Source organism: Zalophus californianus, chromosome 6, assembly GCF_009762305.2.
Source record: "Zalophus californianus isolate mZalCal1 chromosome 6, mZalCal1.pri.v2, whole genome shotgun sequence".
In the NCBI taxonomy this organism is placed as follows: domain Eukaryota; kingdom Metazoa; phylum Chordata; class Mammalia; order Carnivora; family Otariidae; genus Zalophus; species Zalophus californianus.
Genome location: NC_045600.1, coordinates 36,766,047 through 36,786,856, shown reverse-complemented (window position 1 = coordinate 36,786,856; position 20,810 = coordinate 36,766,047). Strand labels below are relative to the sequence as shown.

At 41.5% G+C, this 20,810-nt stretch overlaps 2 protein-coding genes across 2 annotated transcripts in view; one reads left to right on the top strand and one right to left on the bottom strand.

The window, feature by feature from the left end:
• RHOJ (ras homolog family member J) overlaps positions 1-5,939 on the top strand; it is a 90,733-nt gene extending 84,794 nt beyond the window's left edge. Inside the window, exon 5 of the mRNA XM_027570475.2 lies at positions 205-5,939. Within this exon, the coding sequence (XP_027426276.1) occupies positions 205-351 (147 nt within the window). The 3' untranslated portion in view covers positions 352-5,939. The remainder of the gene's footprint in view (positions 1-204) is intronic.
• Positions 5,940-13,064: 7,125 nt separating this feature from the next.
• Positions 13,065-18,170, bottom strand: GPHB5 (glycoprotein hormone subunit beta 5). The gene is made up of 2 exons (XM_027568780.1): positions 17,955-18,170; positions 13,065-13,434 (listed from the first exon to the last, which is right to left on the bottom strand). Exons 1-2 carry the CDS (start codon positions 18,156-18,158, stop codon positions 13,246-13,248), a joined length of 393 nt encoding a protein of 130 aa, XP_027424581.1. The 5' UTR covers positions 18,159-18,170; the 3' UTR covers positions 13,065-13,245.
• Between the last annotated feature and the right edge of the window lie 2,640 nt (positions 18,171-20,810).

The window sequence follows — 20,810 nt, the reverse complement described above, 5'->3', positions numbered from 1 at the left end:
ATCAGAAAGTAAAAATTAAGATAGTAGATGCAAATGGAAATGCAAAAAACAAAACAAAAAAAAAAAACGAAACAAAACAAAACCACCCCAGGGCTGTTTGTGGGACAAGGAGAGGTAGCACTTGGCTGGGCAGGGGGCTGATCCCACTCTGCTTTTCTCTTTTCTTTCCCTCTCACGCCTTTCTTTCTCCCTTTTGTGTTGAAGATCGGAGCACAGTGCTACTTGGAATGTTCGGCCCTAACTCAGAAAGGTCTCAAAGCGGTTTTTGATGAAGCAATCCTCACCATTTTCCACCCCAAGAAAAAGAAGAAACGCTGCTCTGAGTGTCAAAGCTGCTGTTCAATTATCTGAGGCTGCTGGGAGGCCGGCCCCCACCCACCTAAGGGTGAGAGGGGCGCCGACCTCTGAGACCAAGCTCAACCACGAAGGAGGGCGAGACCAGAGAAGTCCCTTTGCACGGAGCCTTGCTCCTCCACTCCGGGAGCCCCCACCGCCACCCGCAAGCACAGCACACAGCTGCCACGTCCCCCCTACCAGCCCGAAGCGTCCACATTGCACAATCTGTGAGAATGCTGAGCCCACCGGAGGTCACCCAGCGCCGCTGCTGACCATGTTGCAAACGAAGGCAAAGACCATGTTGCGTTTTGCGCCTCCCCTCCACGAACGTGAAGCTGATGATAGGAAGCCATCCCCAAGAAATCGGAAGAGGAACTCGGTTCCTGTATTGGTGGCCTTACCCCGTGTCTTCTACAAAACACAGGAATACTATACTAACTTTGTTTTCTGAATCTGTTGTTCGACCTATGTGTCTTGCATTTATTTGTATTATTTTAAGAAATGTACTAATTTACCAATTTACTCAGGCCTTACAAGTCCATACCAAATTAGCCTAAAGACAAAATATTTTTTATTCATTTCCATTTTCAGCTTGTTTCTACCAAAGCTATTAGAACCAGCACTTACCTCTGAATGCCTGACTGTAAGAAGAAAACAAGAAAATGTTACAACTTTTGGAAATTTACAAAGCCAAGATTTTTGAACCTGGTTGAAAGAGAAACACCACCTGAATTGTTTCCAGGCCACACTTGTGCCAAAGATTCACCCCGGAAATGCTTTCGCTGATGGGTAGCCTTATTTTTCTCCTATATTTATATTGTCATGGCAAATTACAAATGAACTATGTTCAAGAAAGTAGTACTTCTGCTTTTTAATCAAACTGATTGGGGGAGAATATGGCAGACCTAGGTTTTAAAATATTCTTTATTCAGCAAAGTGAACTTCCCTGCTCCCTCCCTTCCCGGGCTCATGCCCTTTTCCTCCCTTAATTTCACTTTCTCCCTTGCCCAACAGTAACCTGATCTAAAAGAAAGACCTGGCCATGGGGCATGAAAAAGTAAATGTTTAAAAGTCCCCAAAGGTTAAGCAAAGTGTTTCCATATTTCCACTTGCTTCAACCTGAAGGGTTTCTCAGCTTGGCCCACGTCTGCTCCCACTTCTGTTTAAATGACATTTTCCAAGTGCAGCTGGTACTAATACATTGCCTCTCCCGATTTCCTACACTCATTGTCCCAAATGTGCATTTAGGGGACGGATCTGTGGGTACCAAGCTCTGAATCTGTTTATCCCCTGCTTTCAAAATGCTGTGTTCTGTAGAACAGGACCTTCGGTCTCAGAAAGTAAAAGCCCCCAGTAAAGAATGATGTGCCCTTTCTATATGCCTCTTCCAAACAGCCAGGGATTCTTGTATCAAGAGTGAATTATTTCCTAGCTTTTAATTAGAGACGATAAAGTCTCCTAATTAGTCTTACTTGTTTACAATTACCCGGGAAACACCCAGGTAGGCACTTTACTTTTTATTTCAATTGCATAAGCCAAGTGCCTCTTTGCAGCATCAAATTACACCGATTTTAGCATAACAATTTCCGGATTCACACTCCTTCTGTTGGAAAAATCCAGTCTTTGTAGTCCCTTCTGCTCCTGGAGGAAGCCCATAAAAAAGAAACATATGATGTGGGTCTTTTCTGTTAAGACCTTCCATGACATCCCCTCAGTTGTTTGGGTTTGTTTGTTTGTTTGTTTGTTTGTTTAGAATTTCTGAAATAAGTTTTCCCTTCTTCCACGTTTCAAGACCTATTTCCCTGCTCTCCCATCTAGTCGCTAAACATTTTCTTAAACACGCACTTACACGCGCATACACAGACACACACACACACACCCCCCAAACTAAAAGAAAACGGGAGTTTTGTAAGTCAAAGCTTGACATTTAGAGACAACTAGGACTTTCTTCCTCTGTAAATGGAAATCAACCGTGCATAAACTATAACTCTGCAGAGGTTATGGATTCATTCTTTATAAACAATAATGAGCATTTAGCCCTGTAATAAATGAAATGCTGTGTTAGCCAGCTTTGTTGCATTATTACATAATTACATCTTACTAAAGGGCCATTCCTCACTTCTCATTAATGTGGATGAAAAAGTCAGAGCTGTATGTTTGCTCCACCAAGGAGGATTTTCCAGATGTGTGCATCCAATAGGCATATGGTTCCCCAGACCATCACCCCCCTACTGGATCACAGGGATTAACTTGTTCACAGTGAGAAGATCATCCTCTCACCTAGAACCAGAACCTGAAGAGAGACTGTTACTGTCTGGGTGGAGAGGCTCCTAAAGGTCATAGGAGCTCATTATTAAATAAAATAATGAAGAACAAAATGACCTAAATGAGTTAATGTCATTCCACCAAATTAACTATCTATTCCCTGTTTCATGGGAAGAGGTAGTTCATTTCACTAAAAAGTGTTTCCTCCCATAAGATTAAACAAAACTATATTCTGAAGCCAAAGATCAGAAGAGATTTGAAAGAAGGATCTGAAGAAGAATCCTTGACCCTTGGCCATCTGCCAAAGTCAAGAAGGGGCAGCCAATCTCCACTGGAGGGTAGAATCTTAGCTTTTCAAAGTTAGAAGAGGCCCCAAAAAATATAGTCTAACTCCCTCATTCTACAAATAAGGAAACTCAAGTCTGGATGGGTCAAAAGAAATGTGTTGTGCAGAGCTGGAACAGACCTCAGCCATTCTGCTTCTCATCCACAGCCCTGAACTCCACACTGTAATCTGTTCATTATCACAGATACTAAGTTATAGTTTTGCAGGTGTATTATTGGAGTTGCATTTGTTCATCCTACAGATCTTAGCCCCATTTCAAATACATGACTTAGGCCACTGTAAATTAGATAATCCATCACACTAGTAATTACCTAGAGACAAGAATTTGCTCTGCAGTATGCTTGGAATCCACAATATACAATGTACTACAATCCCAATCTAATTGCACAGTATACAGCAATGTAATCAAGTACCTGGTTTGACAGATATTTTTCTTCTCGGTCAAATGGTTGGTTATTTGGCAGAATTAATGGACTCCTTGGGCTATTTTGGAAATACAAAAGACTACCACAAGAGTCAAAGCCTTGTCACGGTAAGTAATCTGGGCTGATTTCTACCAAGAAAAGGTACACTCAAAGAACAATTACTGAATGCAATAGCTACAGCAAGCCTAAACCAAGAAGCAGTAAACTGGGAAATGAAAAAAATAAGTCATACACATATGACAGGAAGGAAGTTTTGGTCCTGAGACTCCAATAACAATATGTCTGATCATGATACGCAAAGAACCATTTGGAAGATTTCTGGTCCATAAAAGAAGTGCCAGATGCAGTGGATGTAACCATACACAATTTTCATAGAACCATCAATGAAGAAATAATATTTAACTGGTAGTAAAGGGGCAATCACAACCATGCTCACAATTTTAGGAGAAATTAAAGAAAGTTAAACCCCAAACTTGAGGCCAACAAAAATGTGCATTATGTAGAGTATAGGTTCTTGTGAGCAGTTAATAACCTCACCAAGTAGAGTGTTCAAAAAGAAATACTTGACCTGAGGTAAACATTTAAAGATGTATTATTGCATTCACAAAGGCAAACTCATCCATGAGACCAAGTGATAGAAGATTAGAAATTGAGGTTTTGCTTTAAAGGAATGTTTGGCACCATGCTGGAGATGATTATCTAGCCCTTTATGTCTTTGGCCTCTATGTTTGGATGCCAGAATGCAATATGTGCCTTCTCTCTCAACACTGAGAACCACAGGTCACCTGCTACTCTCTTATAAGTCATTGAGTAGGCTGCCCAAGTACAAATAAGGAAACTCAACAGAATGTTTTCATCTCAAGAACCATTAGGAACAGAAAGGGAAAAAGAAGATGGGGAAACCAAGTTTCTTACAAAGGAAATTAGGTACTTTTAAAAAGGAATCATTTAGAGAATGGAGAGAAAACTAAAACGAAACACAAGGCAAAACACACACACCTGACAATTCTCCCAGGCAGGGGCTGGGAGGGGCTAAGTTCTGCCTGGCCTCCAGAGCCCTAGGGAAGAAAGGAGAACCGTTCATGTGAAGAGCATCCCAGAGTGAGCCTAGAGGGCTCATCATATGATAATTCTAGATAATTCCACCTCACCATTCCTTAAAAATGATGAAATTCTGGACAGTGCTCTTTGGGTCTTCGGGAGCAATGTGGGTGGGTCATCATGCTCACATCTTCTCTGCTAATATGGAGAGACAGGGGAAATTTACCAAGGAATATGAGTGCATCAATTATCTTAAAAGTTTTTTAAGCACTAGCATGACTTAAAATCTGAAAAGGATGACTTTGTGATATCTGGAAAGACAGTAACTTGTATAAAAGGTATGTCTTCATCTTCAGTGGACTATCTCCAAATAGAACAATGGCCTTTAGCATGCACAACAACAGTAACAGAACTCAAAAACATGAGCTAAAGCAACAATGCCTGGTGCTTCAGTGTCAGCAAAGCCCAGAAAGGAGATGAAAATGCTGAGCTCCACATAGAGGTGCTTCGGGCTTCAGAGGCTGGGCAGCGCTCGTCGGAGATCTCCATGGGTTAGGGGAGGAATGAGTCAAGGAGGATTTGGCTCATCTGTGAATTCAGGGATACAAGTTCAACAACCGTTCTTGGCTCTTAACTTCCAGGACAGGAAATTAGAGTGAAAACTGCATGATTCGTCTTGGTCACAATCTATTTTTTTTTCTCCTTAGGGAATATTATGTCAAAATCCAAAGTTGTTTTGTGCGTGTGTGCTTTAAACATGTTCTACCCTGGTAATTTCATTGTGTCCTGAGTTCTGCAATGGCTCAGAAGCTTCTTGCTCTTATAGCCAGAGTGATTTTGTTGTATCTTCAGCCATGTCCTCCAAACCTCTCAGTGTATGCAGTTATCTTTGACGAACGGGGTCTGATCAGTTTTTTAGGGCATATGATGTCTGGGGCAATATGAGGAGAGGGTCCCCAAGGCACAGAACTGAGTCTCACCATACAAGCCATATTAGCTCCCCGAGCTTCCCAGTAACCCTGTGCGTGCCCGTCTTTTGAGTTTATGTTAATTCTTCTCAGGAAGAAATAGTAAGACTTTCATGGCAGGATGGTATGTTTGGGACAGCTTTGTAAATACATACCTAAAATTACCACCACCTGCCACTTTTTAAATCAAATTTTTTAAAACAATCCTCTCCTAAAGGAACCATGGGCGGGAAGGTTAATGAATTCTACATTCTTCTCATCACCTGGCTTAAATTGTTTTTTTTTTTTGCCCTGAGTAAACAGTAATTACCATTTAAGTACATCTCAGCAGAATTTTATCCCAACTGAAACAGTCCATGTTGCTCCCCATGTGATCACTACGGGGGGAACAATAGACAAGGGAAGGACTTTGCCTTTCTTACAACCCGCTTCTTATGTAACGGCTATTCTATGTACACTTTTGTAATTCATGGAATATTATTTCACGTTCTCTTTAACCTTGCAGTTTGCTTATGCCATGTCCTGACGTTAAAGTCATTAAATAGTTTTTTTCTCCTACTCTCATTTCTGAGTTTTCTAAGGATCTTCTGATGAAGATATCAGCCACGTGAGCAAACTGCCTTCCCCAGGCCTCCGTTAGAATGGGAAACTCTCTAGCCCTTTGCTTCTCCAAGTGTGTCCTGGGGACCAATATCCCCCATCACTGTGGAAGAGCCAGTTAGCACTACAGAAACTCAGACCCAGTCCAGACCTACTGAATCGAAATCTGCATTTTAAATCTGCACTTAATAAGACCCCCCAGGTCATCTGCCCATTAAAATTTGAGAGGGACTGATCAACAAGACGACACACCACCAGTTGTTAAAGCCAAACGTGTAGCTGCCTGATGAAGACACTGTCCGCTTTGTTTGTCCCTCTGATGCTACCCTTTGGGTATTCGTTGGGCTAATATTTGAGTTGCTCGCATTTATTGGGTGAATAAAAAGGCTTCCAGAAGCCTGTCATGTGCTGCACAGCTGCGGTAAAGCAATAAGCCTATTTTGGAATTAAAAGCAGAAAAAGCAGCATCTGGTTTGAAAGATCTGCTAAATCTGAAATACTTCTGTTCTTCCAGGTTTTTGGTGTTTATAAGGGAGAGAGGAAAAAATGCCCTCCAAAACTATTTTCCATGAAAAAACAAGAAAGATTCATATCACAGGAAGTTATGAAATTATAAAAGGAAGATAAAACAAATTTCTGAGGCATAAAAGTTTCGATGACGCTTCTGTCTGCATTGCTTAAGACGTGTTCTAGATGACAAAATAAGGGTTGACCACAAACGTGTCCTCTAAATGGGGCCTTCCACAGATTTATATCCTTATTTTCCTATGCACAGACCAGAGTTGTATTCACTTATTCAAAGTATTTTTACTAAACATCACTGGGAACCATACTTGATTTCACCACACACACCCGCCCCCTCCCCCACATACAAGAGCTCTCTAAAAATTGCACGCACACACGCAAACACGCATGCGGAAGTATATCATCTTATTCAAATCCCATTGCTGCTGAAGAAATTCTGAAGGCAAATCATACCTACCCTAAAACAAATGAAGAAAGAGCACAAGGGTCATCACTTCCTTTGACCCTGCAAATGGCCTACTAGTTCAGCGATTCCATCCCAGAATGACCTGATGTCATTGTGCAGTTACAATCATTCAGGGACCACCTCCTCTGTGAAGGACCACCTTCCCCTCTGGCAGCAGGCTTCCCTTCACACTGCTGACAGAGTTATGACCTTGGTACTCAAAATCAGGTGTCCTCTTTCACGCTCTAGGTTGAGGGAACCCACTGGTGTCCCAAGATTCCTTTAAACTGAAATTACTTGTAAACTGGGACAGCTTTTACATCTGGGAGCAGTTTGGCTACCAAAAGCGGTCAGCATTCTTGGAAGGGTTTAGTCAAATCCCAAAATAGAATCTTACCAAAGATTATTTTCATTATTGCAAATGTATCCCTGATTTCTTGCTCTTAAACCACTGGTCCAAGCCGCCAAAAAGTGCTCCTTACACCAGGGACTGCCACAGCCCTGCACACCCATTCCCCAGGCCACACAATAAAGCCTGTTTTCTCTCTTCATAAGAAACTAATAAAGCAAGAAAATTGGCATCAACAATCAATCTCTCTTCAAGAATCCATTTACTCGCAGTTTTTAAATGTTTGATTTCCAGTCCCTTTATGGCAAGAGTAAAAGAAAATCCCAGTCCAAGATATCTGAGAGCCTCCCTTTTTGAATAAAAACCATTCTTACTAAATTAAGCACATGGAAATCATCAAGTGCTGAAGAAGAGAAACCCCCTGATCAGAGCCCCCTCTTCCCCTCATCTGCAGCGTACAGCGCAGAGCTTGGCATGAGTGAACCGATGGCACATTAGTTCCTTTTGGCTTTGTCCTGAAGTTGGCTCAGATTTTGGTAATGCTGAAATTTGCATCCCATTTCAATTGGACTTTATTTCTCATTAACTGGTGTTTATGTTTCAATAGGGAAATGTTTCAGCATTAGCTTCCTGAAGTGGCTCAAGCAGGAGCTAAAAGCTGAACAAAATCTTCCTCTTAAAAACATTTCCAACCTATTTTAAAATGCTGATGTCTTAAATCCACTCAGTAAAATTGGCTACCCACCCCTCCAAATATTTTAATCTTGATATGCAGATTTCAAGAGGGAGACAGAAGATGGAGGTTCAGAACAGACTAGTATCTTAGATCACCTCCCTTAGACGGTGTACCTCGTCATGCTGTAGACATAGCTGGATTTATAAGTAGAAATTTCAGCAGGAGCAACACAGAGAGGTCAAGAAAGTACGCTCTGTTCATACATTTCCTGTAGAAAGAAACTGCAAAGTAACAGGATTAAATTTCTGTTTTAAGTGCATAGTTCTGCATGAATCTTTCCTCGAGATAATAACAATTCATAATTCATCATAACCTTTTTTGTGTATGCATAGTTTAAATTTATTTTAAGTGAATAAATGCTCTTTCAAATAATTTTAAGTTGTATATTATTTGTGACTTGGGGATATCTATATTTCTTGCTGGTAATTGTATCTTCAACATCACCAAAAGGATATTACCATTCTCATCTCAGTAATATTGGTATTCTATGTTAAAGCAAAATATTTTCTTTGGGGGAATGTTTTTGTTTGTTTGTTTGTTTGTTTGTTGGGGAGTGGTTGTATTTGGGGTTTGAGTGATTTTCCCAAAGCCCTAGTAACCCACAATCAAGGTCAAAGTATATATGATCCAGTACACTGGGAAGCCTTTAAAAAAAAAAAAAACTCAATTATTCAGTATGCTAATGAAATTGTACAGTCAGGGGAACTTAGAGTCAATTATAAAGTGAAAAAGCTTAGGAAATGTTTACTTTACTCCTGATAATGAGGACCTGGAACAGAGGATAGAATAATCCCTCTAAATTCCTTAACATTGGAGACAAGTCTCTGTCATACACTACCAATTACAGCGCTTTGCACCTGCTCCTTTTCTCACCCTTTCCCTATTTCTTTCCTTGTTGTTAGACATCACCTCTTCAGAGGTCTTCAGCACACTTCAGATACCCCAAGATCACAATAACCAGCCACTCAGCATTCTGGATCTCCCTGTACACAATTCCAAACAATCTCATTCATTAAAACAAAGGGAACTCAAAAAATAAGAAAATAAAACAAAGGGAACTCATGGTAAAAGAAATCCCAGAAGATTCATCTAGCAAAGAATGACCAAAATTCTTCTATTCCAAATAAACTTTCACTAGTAGAAATTTTCAACAGAAAATCAAATTTGCAGAATTTGCTAAAAAATGGTTTCAAAGTTACTTCTTAATCATTTGTTTCAATGTTTTGAAGAAAACTAAAAAAGGTAAGGTGCACATTATTTTATAGAAAACATCTGGGTGAAGAAGACAAGCAGTCCTCTGGGAAACTTTATGAAATAAACATTTTAATCAATGCTGTATTATTTTCAGTTAGAGATACAACTCACTTATGATCCCAGAAACACTTTCTATTACATTTAAAACCTAAGTAATTTGAAGAGTGAATTGGGTCACTGCAGCAAGATTTGGTACTCTCCTGGTGGCTCTTTCATTTCCCAATCAATGAAAAAAGGGAAGCATGAATTACCATTTCAATCAAGGGAGCTAATAAACCTAGAAGTAGAATGAGCTGTGAGAATTTATACATTTCATTCAAAAACGTTCCCATAGAAAAAAAATTCCAGGAAACTCTCCTTCTCCTTACCTTTCGTTAATTGCAAAATAGACACATTTCCAGGAGCAAGGAGTTGCTGAGAGTTTATCTAGAGCTCACCTCAAGGCACTGGACCATCATTCCCCTGCACCCGGTGCTCACACTGCCTGGGCCATCAGTTGAGAGCACACAACCTTCGTTTCCACAGCAGGTGTCTTTGAATTTCCCTTTGAGGCTCTTTCTCCTTTTCTCCCTCAATTTCTCCTGCTGTAAACTTTGATTGGAGCTACAGCAAAGCATTATCTTCCTAAAGGTTAAACAGGAAAGTAGAAAAACTTGCAATCTCCATAAAACAGCCCAAGTTTGCGCCAAGCCACCTCCAGGAGAGACCAAACATGCTGATCGGGGTGAGGATAGTCTAACCTCAAAGAACTTCAAAGACTTCAGCCCAAGTAGTAATGACTAGGAAGGAGCACTCCAAAAAGGCATCACGCTCCAATGGCAAGAGGTTGGTTCTAGGTCAGAGAAACCTGGCACGTGCAGCCTATTGGCTGTCAGATCTTGGGCAAGTTACTTGACTTCTCTGAGCTTCACTTTCATCATCTATATAATGGTAATGGTAAAATGGCAATTACGTTGGCTGGGAGCATGGTTGACACAAGAATTAGGAAGAATTAATGGAAAGGATCTTGCTTAGAGTAAAAACATCCACCAATGGTAGCAATATTTCTATCTTTATTTCCCAAACACAGTACCCTGCACAAAATTAGGGTTAATAAATATTGTGGAAATGAGGGATGGAGGGAGAGAAGGGGGGAGCAGGGAGAAAGGAAGAGGAAAGAAAGAGCTTTGAAAAAGATTCAAGGTTAGCACAGAGAAAAGTATTTCACTCTTTTTAATTAATAACTTTTTGATTTTATATATATATATATATATTAGTTTCTTTAATACCATGGACCGGGGACACCGTGGAATGTTAGCCAGCACCATAGATCCTGCAGATCAGAGGCTTCTGACTGCAGAAGCCTTTCACTCCCCTTTATAGCAGTTATGTTCATCTTCGCTCTTACAGCTACAGGTCATCACCCGGGCTCTGCTATCCCCGACCCTCTCATCTCTGCTGACACCAGGAAGCCCAGTTCCATGGTGGTTTCTCCTGCCATCAACCCCAGTCTACAAAGGACAACCACTATGGAGCCTCTCTGGGGGCAAGTGCCCCTACCTAGTGCTTTCCTTAGCGCTTCAGTGAAGGGAGTGTCCGCTGAACCTCCAGGTGAACAGAGCCAGCTGATGAGTTCTTGGGTCTTATGTAATAAATCCATTCCAGCAGGCCCACCTCCCTGAGCCTTTTATCCACAAATATTCTCCCAGGACAGTTCTGGCATCTTCTCTCCATTAATATAAGCCACCGTTTCCCCCAAGCTTTAAAGAGCCATCCCAACAGCTCAGTGGGACCAGACCCAGGTGCCCTAGTAAGGATGTTAAGTCCTGATTCATGGGAGAATGTGCCCATTAAAAAAACTCTTATCCAGGAGGCCAACATTTTTGGACTGAATCAATGGGTTCTCTTGCTCTCTCCCTTCCCATTCAATTCTGCTGAAAATCAGGGTGTGGAGCAGAGTGAGATTGGGGTACTTTCTCCCCCACCTCCCTCCCCACCAGGCCTCGAACTGGGGCTCCTGGGTCATCCTAAGAAAGATTGCAGCTCCCATCAGGCGTTCCTTTTCCACTCTCCCTAGGGTCTGATAATCACTCCCTCTTCTCCTTCAGCCTAGGATGTTCATTGCTTCTAAACAAGTATTCAGTGTTTTATCACACCTTGTTGGTTTCCTTAACTCTGCCCACACATTTATAAATAGCATCTTCCTTCAACTGTCCTCAATATTCTGCTGCAGCGTATCCCTTGTTTCCCATCGGGCCCCTTATGGATGCTGTAGTCACCTTCTCTCGGACTGTGGCAAGCCCTTACTGCTTTTGCTTTTCTTCCCTAGGTTTCTTTAAGAAGCAGCCCTTTCTATCAGAAAATTCTGAGGGAAGTTCTTAGGGATGAGCTAAAAACACTTGAGAGGCGCCACCCTGTGTTGTCCCTAATCACTCAACGACTTTCTATGTGAGAATGACTTTCTTGCCTGCTAACAGATCTGCACTAAAGACTGGGATGGATTTTGCTCATGTCCTTTGTCCCCAGATGTCCGCCTCCGCATCCGTCCTCGACCATCAGTCCCAACATTCACTTTACTATTTTCATGAGGACTTATCCGTTCCTCATTCAAGGAGGGCTCCCGGCGCCCAGCTGGGATATGCCAGGGGTCTGAGTCCCGACTGAGCCATCTTCGGGACTCATGTAGCCAGTCACTTGTCTGTGTCCCTTCCTAAACGTGACATCCTAAGTTAATGTGTAAGTAAAAGTAGTTTTGAAGTTCATTTTGAGGGTGTTTGCTATTGTTAAAGTATATTAAAGACTAAAAAGACTTTTTTGAAAGTTTTCATGAATTCAAAAGACAGAGGACATGCTTTATTGGCATTAATACAGATTTTCTTGGCATATCATGAAAAAGGAACAAAGTTCACTTCAACCCCAAAATGTCAGAATTAAAGACACTTGCATAATACCAGAGTAAAAAAAAAAAAAAAAAAAGGCACAGAGAATCAGCTGCTGTAAGATTTTAGAGAGCGCAAGAGCTAGACCATCACAGACTTCCCCTGAGCCAGCAGTGCAGCTTTACCCCGACAAACGCGCAACATTTCTGAGTTTAAAAAATCACAACTTAAATTTAAAATATGCTAAATGGAAAAGGATATTTGTGATTAATCATTTGGGGCCTGATGTTCGGGAGAACATCACATGAGTCTAAAACCAGAGTTGAGCTGCAACATCTTTAAACCTAAATGATGGCTTTAGTTACATAGTTTTTTCTGAATTTGTTTTTGTTTGGGTTTGTTTGTTGTTTTTTTTTTTTTTAAGTCACAAAGGGGCCTCTTTATTAAGGACTTTGAGAATTTTGCTTGGGAAAAGAATCACCCAGAACCGAATGTTTCTCAACATCAGCTACTATTGCCCTCCCTTTTTAATCTGAGCGGTCTCTGTTTCTTGTGTAGATAAATTCTCAGTTAAAAACCAGAAGGGAATATTTTCTCGAAGGAAGCTTGCAACTGGATTTTCTTTGGGGGCATGAGGACGAAGCATTGGTTTTATTGATTTCTGGCCCTTTGATCACACATCTAGCTGCAGACCAATTGTTAAATAAGACATGAGAAGGTAAAGACTTTCTAGACTCATTTCCTAATTACTCCCACTGCATTTAAACCATTGGCATATTATAAATGCAAATTGGAGGAGGATTGTGATCTATGCAAATTATGTTCTGAGATTCAAGGTAAAGACAAAATAATTTGCAAGTGTGTGAACCAGAGAAATTAGTGCAGTGAAAACACAGATACTGTTTTGCATTTTTAGCATCGGTAGGCTGCCTCTGGGCCTTGTGCCCGAGCTGGACCTAAGGGAGACAGGTAACCGCCACAGGGGTGGTCAAAATTAGACAGTGTTCGGATCCAGCGGGAGAGCTGCTCATGCTGGCTGTGCGGGTGGGTCCGTGAGGCTCAAGGCCTCCAGCGGTGTTCTGCCGGCCACACCAGCTTCAGAGGGTCTCGCACTCCGTGCTGGCCGTGGAGCAGGCCCCACAGTCACAGCGGACAGCCACGGGGTAGGTGTAGAAGGGGTCCACTCCAGGGGCACAATTGGGCAGCTTGACCGTCACTTGTCTGGTCTCGTTGTAGGTACAGACTCGATGATGGGCTTCAATGTAGGGGGGCTCCAGAATGGGCTTCTGTCCCCCCCCGGTAGAAAACAGGGAACCCATTAGAACATACCATCTTGTTTCTTGTTCTCAGTACCATTTATCACTTTCAGAAATTAACTCGCTAGTCATTTGTTTACCTGTGAAATCTCTCCCCTCCCAGTAGAAGATAAATTCCTGAAAGCAGCAACCTCCTTTCTGTACCATATCCTGAGCTCCCAAAAGAGCCCAGGGCACATAGCAAGTGCTCAATAAATATGTAGCAAATGAATAATCCCGATCATTGCAAAAAATCTTCTAACAGGTCTCTCTTCTACCAGCACCCCCTATAGTCTCTTTATGACACCGGAGCCCCAAGTGATTCTTTTAAAATTAAGTCAGATCTTATCTCTTCTCTGCTCAAAGCCCCAGTGATTTCCCATCTCACTCAGAGTAAAAGTCAAAGATGTTCACCCTCCAGACCCTACATCATCTCCCCCGCACCCACACCCGCACCCTCTGCTATGTCTCTTGCCTCCCTGTCTTGCTGCCTTCCTCGCTCTGCTCCGGCCACAGTAGTCTCCTGATTGTTCCTCAGTCCCACTCTGGAGTCTTTGCCCTGTTAATCCCAGTGCCCAGAACATTCTTCTCCCTTATGATTGACTCCTTCGCTAGCCTGCCATTTTGTTCAACACAGAAGCCTTTCCTGGCCATCTTTAAAATCGCAACATCCCACCTCCACAGCTTGCCACGTCCCCGCCCTCTTCCTGCTTTATCCTTTTCTCCATAGCACCTGTCTGGACCATGTGACACATTATATATTGTATTTATTTGTGTTGTGTTTCTCCCACTCTAGAAAGGAACCTCCATTAGGACAGGGACTTTTGCCCATTTTACTCACTGCTGCGCTTCTACTACCTAGAGTAGTCCCTGTCACCCAGGAAGTTCTCAATCATTATTGTTGAATCAATGACAGAAAACAGAGCAAGGCAGGTTCCAGAATGCCCTGTGTGCTGTTCTGATCATCAAAGGATTCACTTACTGCCTTCAACCTTTTATAAATCTTGAACTCCAAGATAATTTTATAAAGAGCATAGAGATGATGAAATCAGCACAAAATAGTAGTTAAAATCTCAAGCCGTGGAATGGAGCCCCCACCTTCCAGTAATTCGCCAAAATGACCAACACCGATGAGAGGCACCCGCTCTATGCTCTCTAGGCATTTTAGAAAATATGGAGTTGTTCCCTTGGTCACATACTGGCAAATCCACAAGAAAGGTGATTCTGTGGACATCCAGGGAACAGGCACTGTTCCAAAAGGAGTGCCCTCCAAATGTTACCATGGCAAATCTGGAAGAGTCTACAGTGTTATCCAACTTGCTGTTGTTGTTGCTTAACCTGTTACAAACAGGTTAAGGGTAAGATTCTTACCAAGAGGATGAATGTACATATTGAGCACGTTAAGCACTCGAAGAGCCAAGATAGCTTCTTAAAAGCACGTGAAGGAAAATGATCAGAAAAAGAAGGAAGCCAAAGAGAAAGTTACTTGGGTTCAACCAAAGCGCCAGCCTGCTCCACCCAGAGAAGCACGCTTTGTGAGAACCAATGGAAAGGAGCCTGAACTGGTGCAACCCATTCCCTATGATCTCATGGCAGGATAAGTATAAAAATAAATAAATAAATAAATAAAAGACCACAAGAGTGTGTAAAAAACAATTTTCAAATCCTGTAATCAGACCCTTAACCTTGGGTCCCTCTTGTGCAACTCGCTGAAGATTTTGGAAAGTCCACTTAACTTCTCGAAGCTTCAGACTCCTCATCTGTAAAACAAAATCTCCACCTCACAGCCTCATTATAGAGATAAGGTAGGATGACATATGTAATGTGCGATGCCCAGCACCACGTAAGTGTTCAGTAAATGTCATCTCTTGTTCTTATCAGAGCTGTTGTAAGAGTAAGGAAGTAATAATAAAAGTAGCAACTTACAAGCTTTCAAAAAACAATGCCTTCACTTGTATCGGGTACAGAAAATATGTGTAATGGAGGCCCAGGATTAAGTTCTTCTGAACATCATGGGAATGATGGCTTTGCCTTTGCTGAGGACTATGTGGAAGAGCTCAACTTAATATCACTGCTTCCTCCTCCTTTTCAGGAAGCATTGGACCATGTCCTCTTACCCTCAGAAATCTGGAATCTCAAGCAGAGTTGCCAGATAAAATCTAAGACACTCAGTAATATTTGAATATCAAATAAACAACAAAAAATTTTTAGTGTAAATTATGTCCCAAATATTGCCTGGGGCAGACTTATAACAAAAAAACAATTGTTTATCTCTCATTCACATTTAACTGGCATCATGGTCTGGTTTGGTTGGGTTTTTGTTTTTGTTTTTTGCGGGGTTTTTTTGTTTGTTTGTTTGTTTGTTTGTTTGTTTTGATAAATCTGGCAACCCTAAACCCAGGCCATGAGCAAAGGCTATTTTCAGCAATGTTCCAGCTTTTAAGTAAATCCAGCTACTTTGTTGTCACAGACATCCTCATTTTAGACACGCTCTCCAGTTAAGTTCCCAAAAATAAGTGCTTTATATCTCAGAAACTTTCAGATTACTGGGGAAATAAATCTCATTCTTTTATTTATTTTCTATAAGTAACCTCCCTGTACATATAGTACAGTAAAGCATAAATAAAAGCTGGCTAACATGAAGGAGAATCTTGTTCTCTAATGGTCTTGGTGCTTCCATTTCTCCAGTGAGAACATAGTCCCTGACCTCCTGTGAGTGACCAAGATCCCATTAAAGACGTTCATCAATTTTTAAAGAGAAGAGGAAAATGAGCCAAATTGAAGGAAACACAGTTTGAAATTTGGGCCCAGAAAGAGCTCCAAGGAGCTGAGAAATGAACTTTGAGGAGGGGTACGCATGGCCAGGCCAAGCCCTGAATGTGAGAAGATGTCAAAGTTCCCCAAGTAAGTTTGATGTCAAGACACAGTCATGGTATCCTTAGCAGTTGAATTTTCATTCAGCTATTAGGTCTTATGTCCCTGGATGATGCAAAAAATACAGCAAATTAGGTGGAGTAGTTTTATTTAATTTGGAGACTTCATCACCATAACCTAATCCATTCATTGGGCCATAATTTTATCCAAGTGATAGGTTGCTCTCTGAGTCCCTGAATAGATGGCTATTTTTTCTCATGGCAGTGTCCTCTCGTGGTGCTCATGGACTTCTAAGTTGGCATCAATTAGGCTAAAAGATGTATGACTCCAGATAGAGGTCAGTCCCTCTATCTAATTATAAATATAAACTATATTTATAATTCAACAAATATATATTGAATATCTTGTTCGTACATGACACTTCAACAAGCCCTATCAAAGGCACAAGAATGAAACTCATCTCCTAAAAAAAAAAAAAAAAAAACTTAGAATCGAGTGTCGTGTGGTGGGGAAAAGTAAGACAAAAGGTAAACTAGAGTCAGGACTGACCAGGGAGTCAGAAAACCTCTAGGGGAGGAGTTGGCCCTGGACGCAAACATCAAAGAATATATTGAATAATGACAGATGGAAATGAGAAGGGATATGAGAAAAGAACCAAATGTGAGATTTCATGCGGGGTGTTTAATAAAACTTTTCAAAATCAGTCTGACAAGACCAGAGCTCAGGACATGGGTAGACATTGGGAAAATGGGCAAACTTCATATTGCTGAGGACCTTGGAAGTTGGCTTTGGAATTTGTAATAGTGGGTGCTTGCTCATTAAAAGGTTTTTGAACTGGGGTGACAAATCAGAGCTGGAGCTTCATTAGTAACCAACTCGGGCCTCAGTACAAAGAGTTAACAGTCACTCCACGGTGTCATGGACACTCTATGCTGAATGGGCCTCTTTTCTTCCCACCTTGCAAACACCTCCTCACCTCAGCCCAGGAGGGTTCTAACTTTGTCTAAGATTTTTAACCTCATTTTAAATGTGATGCCTCTTAAAAGGCTGGATATCATTGAATACAAAGGGATTTTGTGGATATGTCTGTGACAATCCCTGAGGTCCCCCCAAATTGCAGTGGGGAGCTGGGGCAGGGCAACGCTGTGCACGAGCCACTGAGGGAAGAACTGAGGACCCACCCTCACCTGCTAGATAGCTTAAGGCTTATCTCTTGTTAATTGGCTGGCTATGTCACAGGTAGAAGAATATAGAGAAATTTGGGGGACATGCTGAACCAATGATTTATTCCCAACTTTCTACTGACTGTCTACATAACTTTGCAGTCACTCACTCCTTGATTTCCTCCATGTCATCTGTAAAATGGATAGAATAATAGCACATCTCAACCTCCCAGAAATGGTTCCCACATATACAGATATGTAAATACAAATATTAATTTTATCAATGCTTTGTTAGAGGGGCAAGATCATGCTTCTTTCAGATTATTTTTGGAGAATGCCAAATAATTGTCATTAAAAAAAAATTCCACAGGAATGCCCCCACTCTACCTCATTTTATTTAAAAAGTGAATGCAGGAGTCAACCCAGGTGGCTGGCCCTGAAGGCTTTGTCACCTGCTCCTGCCTTGAGACTTACCTCCCAGGTTTCACAGCGGCCCCAGCAGGCATCCGTGGTGATCCGAAGGCCCCTGCAGCCTGGCTTTTTGGCCAGGAAAGTAAACTCCCTCACAGCACAGCCCACAAAGGTGAGCAGGTCCCCATTGGAGGTGCTGAGGACACAGCTGCAGCCAGCCAGGAGGAAGAAGGCCATGGGGCCAAGGAAAAGGTATGCCAGCTTCATGGTGTTCCTCCAGAAAGGGAAAGGAAAGAGAGTTTATTAAGAGAGCCAGCTTCCCAGGGCACCTGGGTGACTCAGTCAGTTAAGCGAAGGACTCTTGGTTTCAGCTCAGGTCGTGATCTCATGGTCGTGAGATCGGGCCCCCACATCAGGCTCTGCACTCAGCAGAGTCTGCTTGAGATTCTCTCTCCCTCTGCCCCCCCCACTTGTGCTCACTCTCACTCTCTCTGAAATAAATAAATAAGTCTTAAAAAATTGTTTTAAAAATTAAAAAGAGCGAGCTCCCCTCCAGGGGGTGACCAGTGATATGATGGTCACTGTCAAAGGCATTTTGCTTACTTAGCATTTCAGAAGAAATGAGCCAAGAAAGTGTAAATGCCCACAAACACCAACATAGGTGCCCACATTTTCCTCTGACTCCAGCATGGTTTCCATGGACCCATTGTGCTCACTAGACCCCTAACTCCTCCCAGGGCATCCTCAGGCTTTTTCTTATTGCTACCCAACTGCTGGACTTGACTCACATGTTAGAGAGGCTTGTTCCAATGGTCTCTTCAAAATAAATGCAAAATATGAGTCACACCAAAAGTAATGCATATCCTAACATTCTCCATGAACACAGAAATTATTTTTATTCAGATCTAGGGTATTTGGTGCCATGTTCTCTGCCTGCTCAAAATCATATTTTCAGTGTCATGGATGGGGAATGAGAGGGGCATTGGTAAATAAAAATTGTATGCCCAGATGTATTGTTACTAACCCAGCCCACCACAAAACACTGATGTGCATAAGATATTATGAATCCTAGTACCTGACTTGGTAGCATTCATAAAAATGTATCCTATTAGTTACCAATAGCCCTGCTCTATGCCTCCACTGTAAGAGGCACCTGGTTGTGATTCAACTTAAATCCACATATTGGAAAGCATTGGAAGTGTTTAAAACCTAATCCCAATCTACTGTCAAGTCTATCCTCTCTGAGTCATAGTGATTTTCTGTGCTTTTCCAGGAGCCAGAGACATTCCCTGCACGCTCGGCCCACGGGACAGAACATACCTGGATGTTAAAGTGAGAGTGGGCACTGCATTTATGGAATGTCCTCCATTCATTATTGCTTCAAATAATTCATTATTGCTGCAAAATTATTCATTTTCAAATCTGATCTCTCAGTCTCATCTACTTTTACTGATCCACCTCTGATCTGTCCCCTTAGCAGGGCTCTTTCGACTTCCCTTCCGGTGGAATGAAGTTACAAATATGGAGAAGCACTTACCTGATCTTGCTGGAGCTAACTCCTTTTAGAGCTCACACTTGTACCCAAGAGGTCAGAAAATCACAATGAGTGATAGAAGTTTGCTCTGGGTAAATGTCTCTACCCTCTGCTACCAGGCTGCTTGACTGCTCAAATATATAGGAAGGGTCTTGTCAATCAAAACAAAAGAGAGGCAGATCCTTACAGGAACCACTAAACACATCAAAGCCTTGGGATATAAAGCCAGTCTCTCTTTTCCAAAACTGATTAACTTAAAGGGTGTTGCTTTGTTTCTTAACATCATCTACTGAAACAGAAAGTTACCTTGGTGGGTGACATAATCCTAGGGAAACAGTCAAAAGTAGTTCACCCGGGGACAAATGCACTGGGGCAAGATGGATTAATTCTCCTTCATGGTAACCACAACTTTCCTTCGAAACAGGTGTTGGTCACTAGCAGCTCACAGCAAACTCTTTCCCTTAACTCACAACACATTTCAATACATTGAAAATAACAAAACAATAATTCTTCCTGGAAAGAACACAGGATCACTAACTGAAAAGATGGCACTCACAGTAAGAAGAAACCTTTGAAGGTCTTAAAAATTAGTTAAGGATTAGCTAATATTAATAACATTTTTAAATGAGTCTTATAGGAAAAAAAAAAAAAAACACACCAAGACGTCCAAAGAGATTCTCCTCTTCTGGCACAGGAATTAAAGAGGACTTTTTATTTCTTCTATATGGTTTTCAGCATTTTTCACATTTTCTACATTGGGGAGGCTTTTAGAACAGAACATCAATTGATATTGACACTTTAAGAATCAAAATAAACCAATAAGTATACATTTGTGCTATGTGTAATGCTATTCAATGCTATTCTAACGGAAATGTTTCATTAGACTTCTGGTTCTAGAAAGTCTAAACTAAAAAGCAATAGTATTCTTTATGAGCATGGGACACCATTTATAATCCAATCTGCAACAGTAGTGTACAAATGGATTAAAAACTTCATTGGTCATGGCATTATTCTGGGTGCTCTAAAAAATAAATGAAAGAGACATCATCCCCGCCCTTAGGAGTTTACATATCCCAGCAAATAACAACATAGCCAGAGACATTTAAGATGCACATTACACAAATAAATACTACATTAAGAAGTTAAAGCATATCTGTTTCCTGCAAAGAGAAGTGTTCTTTAAATATATGTTACTCGTTCAGGGCTTGATTTTTTCCAAAACGTGTAACAACCCTCAGTGAATCCATTGCTAGACCATCAATATACTCACCTCTAGATTCAGTTATGATATGTGTTTTATAGAAAATTGAATGGAGCTTGGAATAAAGGACTTTCTCCAGCCCTTGAGCCTGTGAGTAGCATAACCAGAACTGGGGTCCTGTGGG

What these genes read in the sequence shown, in the direction of transcription:
- GPHB5 (XM_027568780.1), bottom strand. Translation starts at nt 18,158, where the DNA reads ATGAAGCTGGCATACCTTTTCCTTGGCCCCATGGCCTTCTTCCTCCTG. An exon ending in GCCGCTGTGAAACCTGGGAG is followed by an intron (nt 13,435 to 17,954) that starts GTAAGTCTCAAG and finishes GGGGGGGGACAG; the next exon opens with AAGCCCATTCTGGAGCCCCC.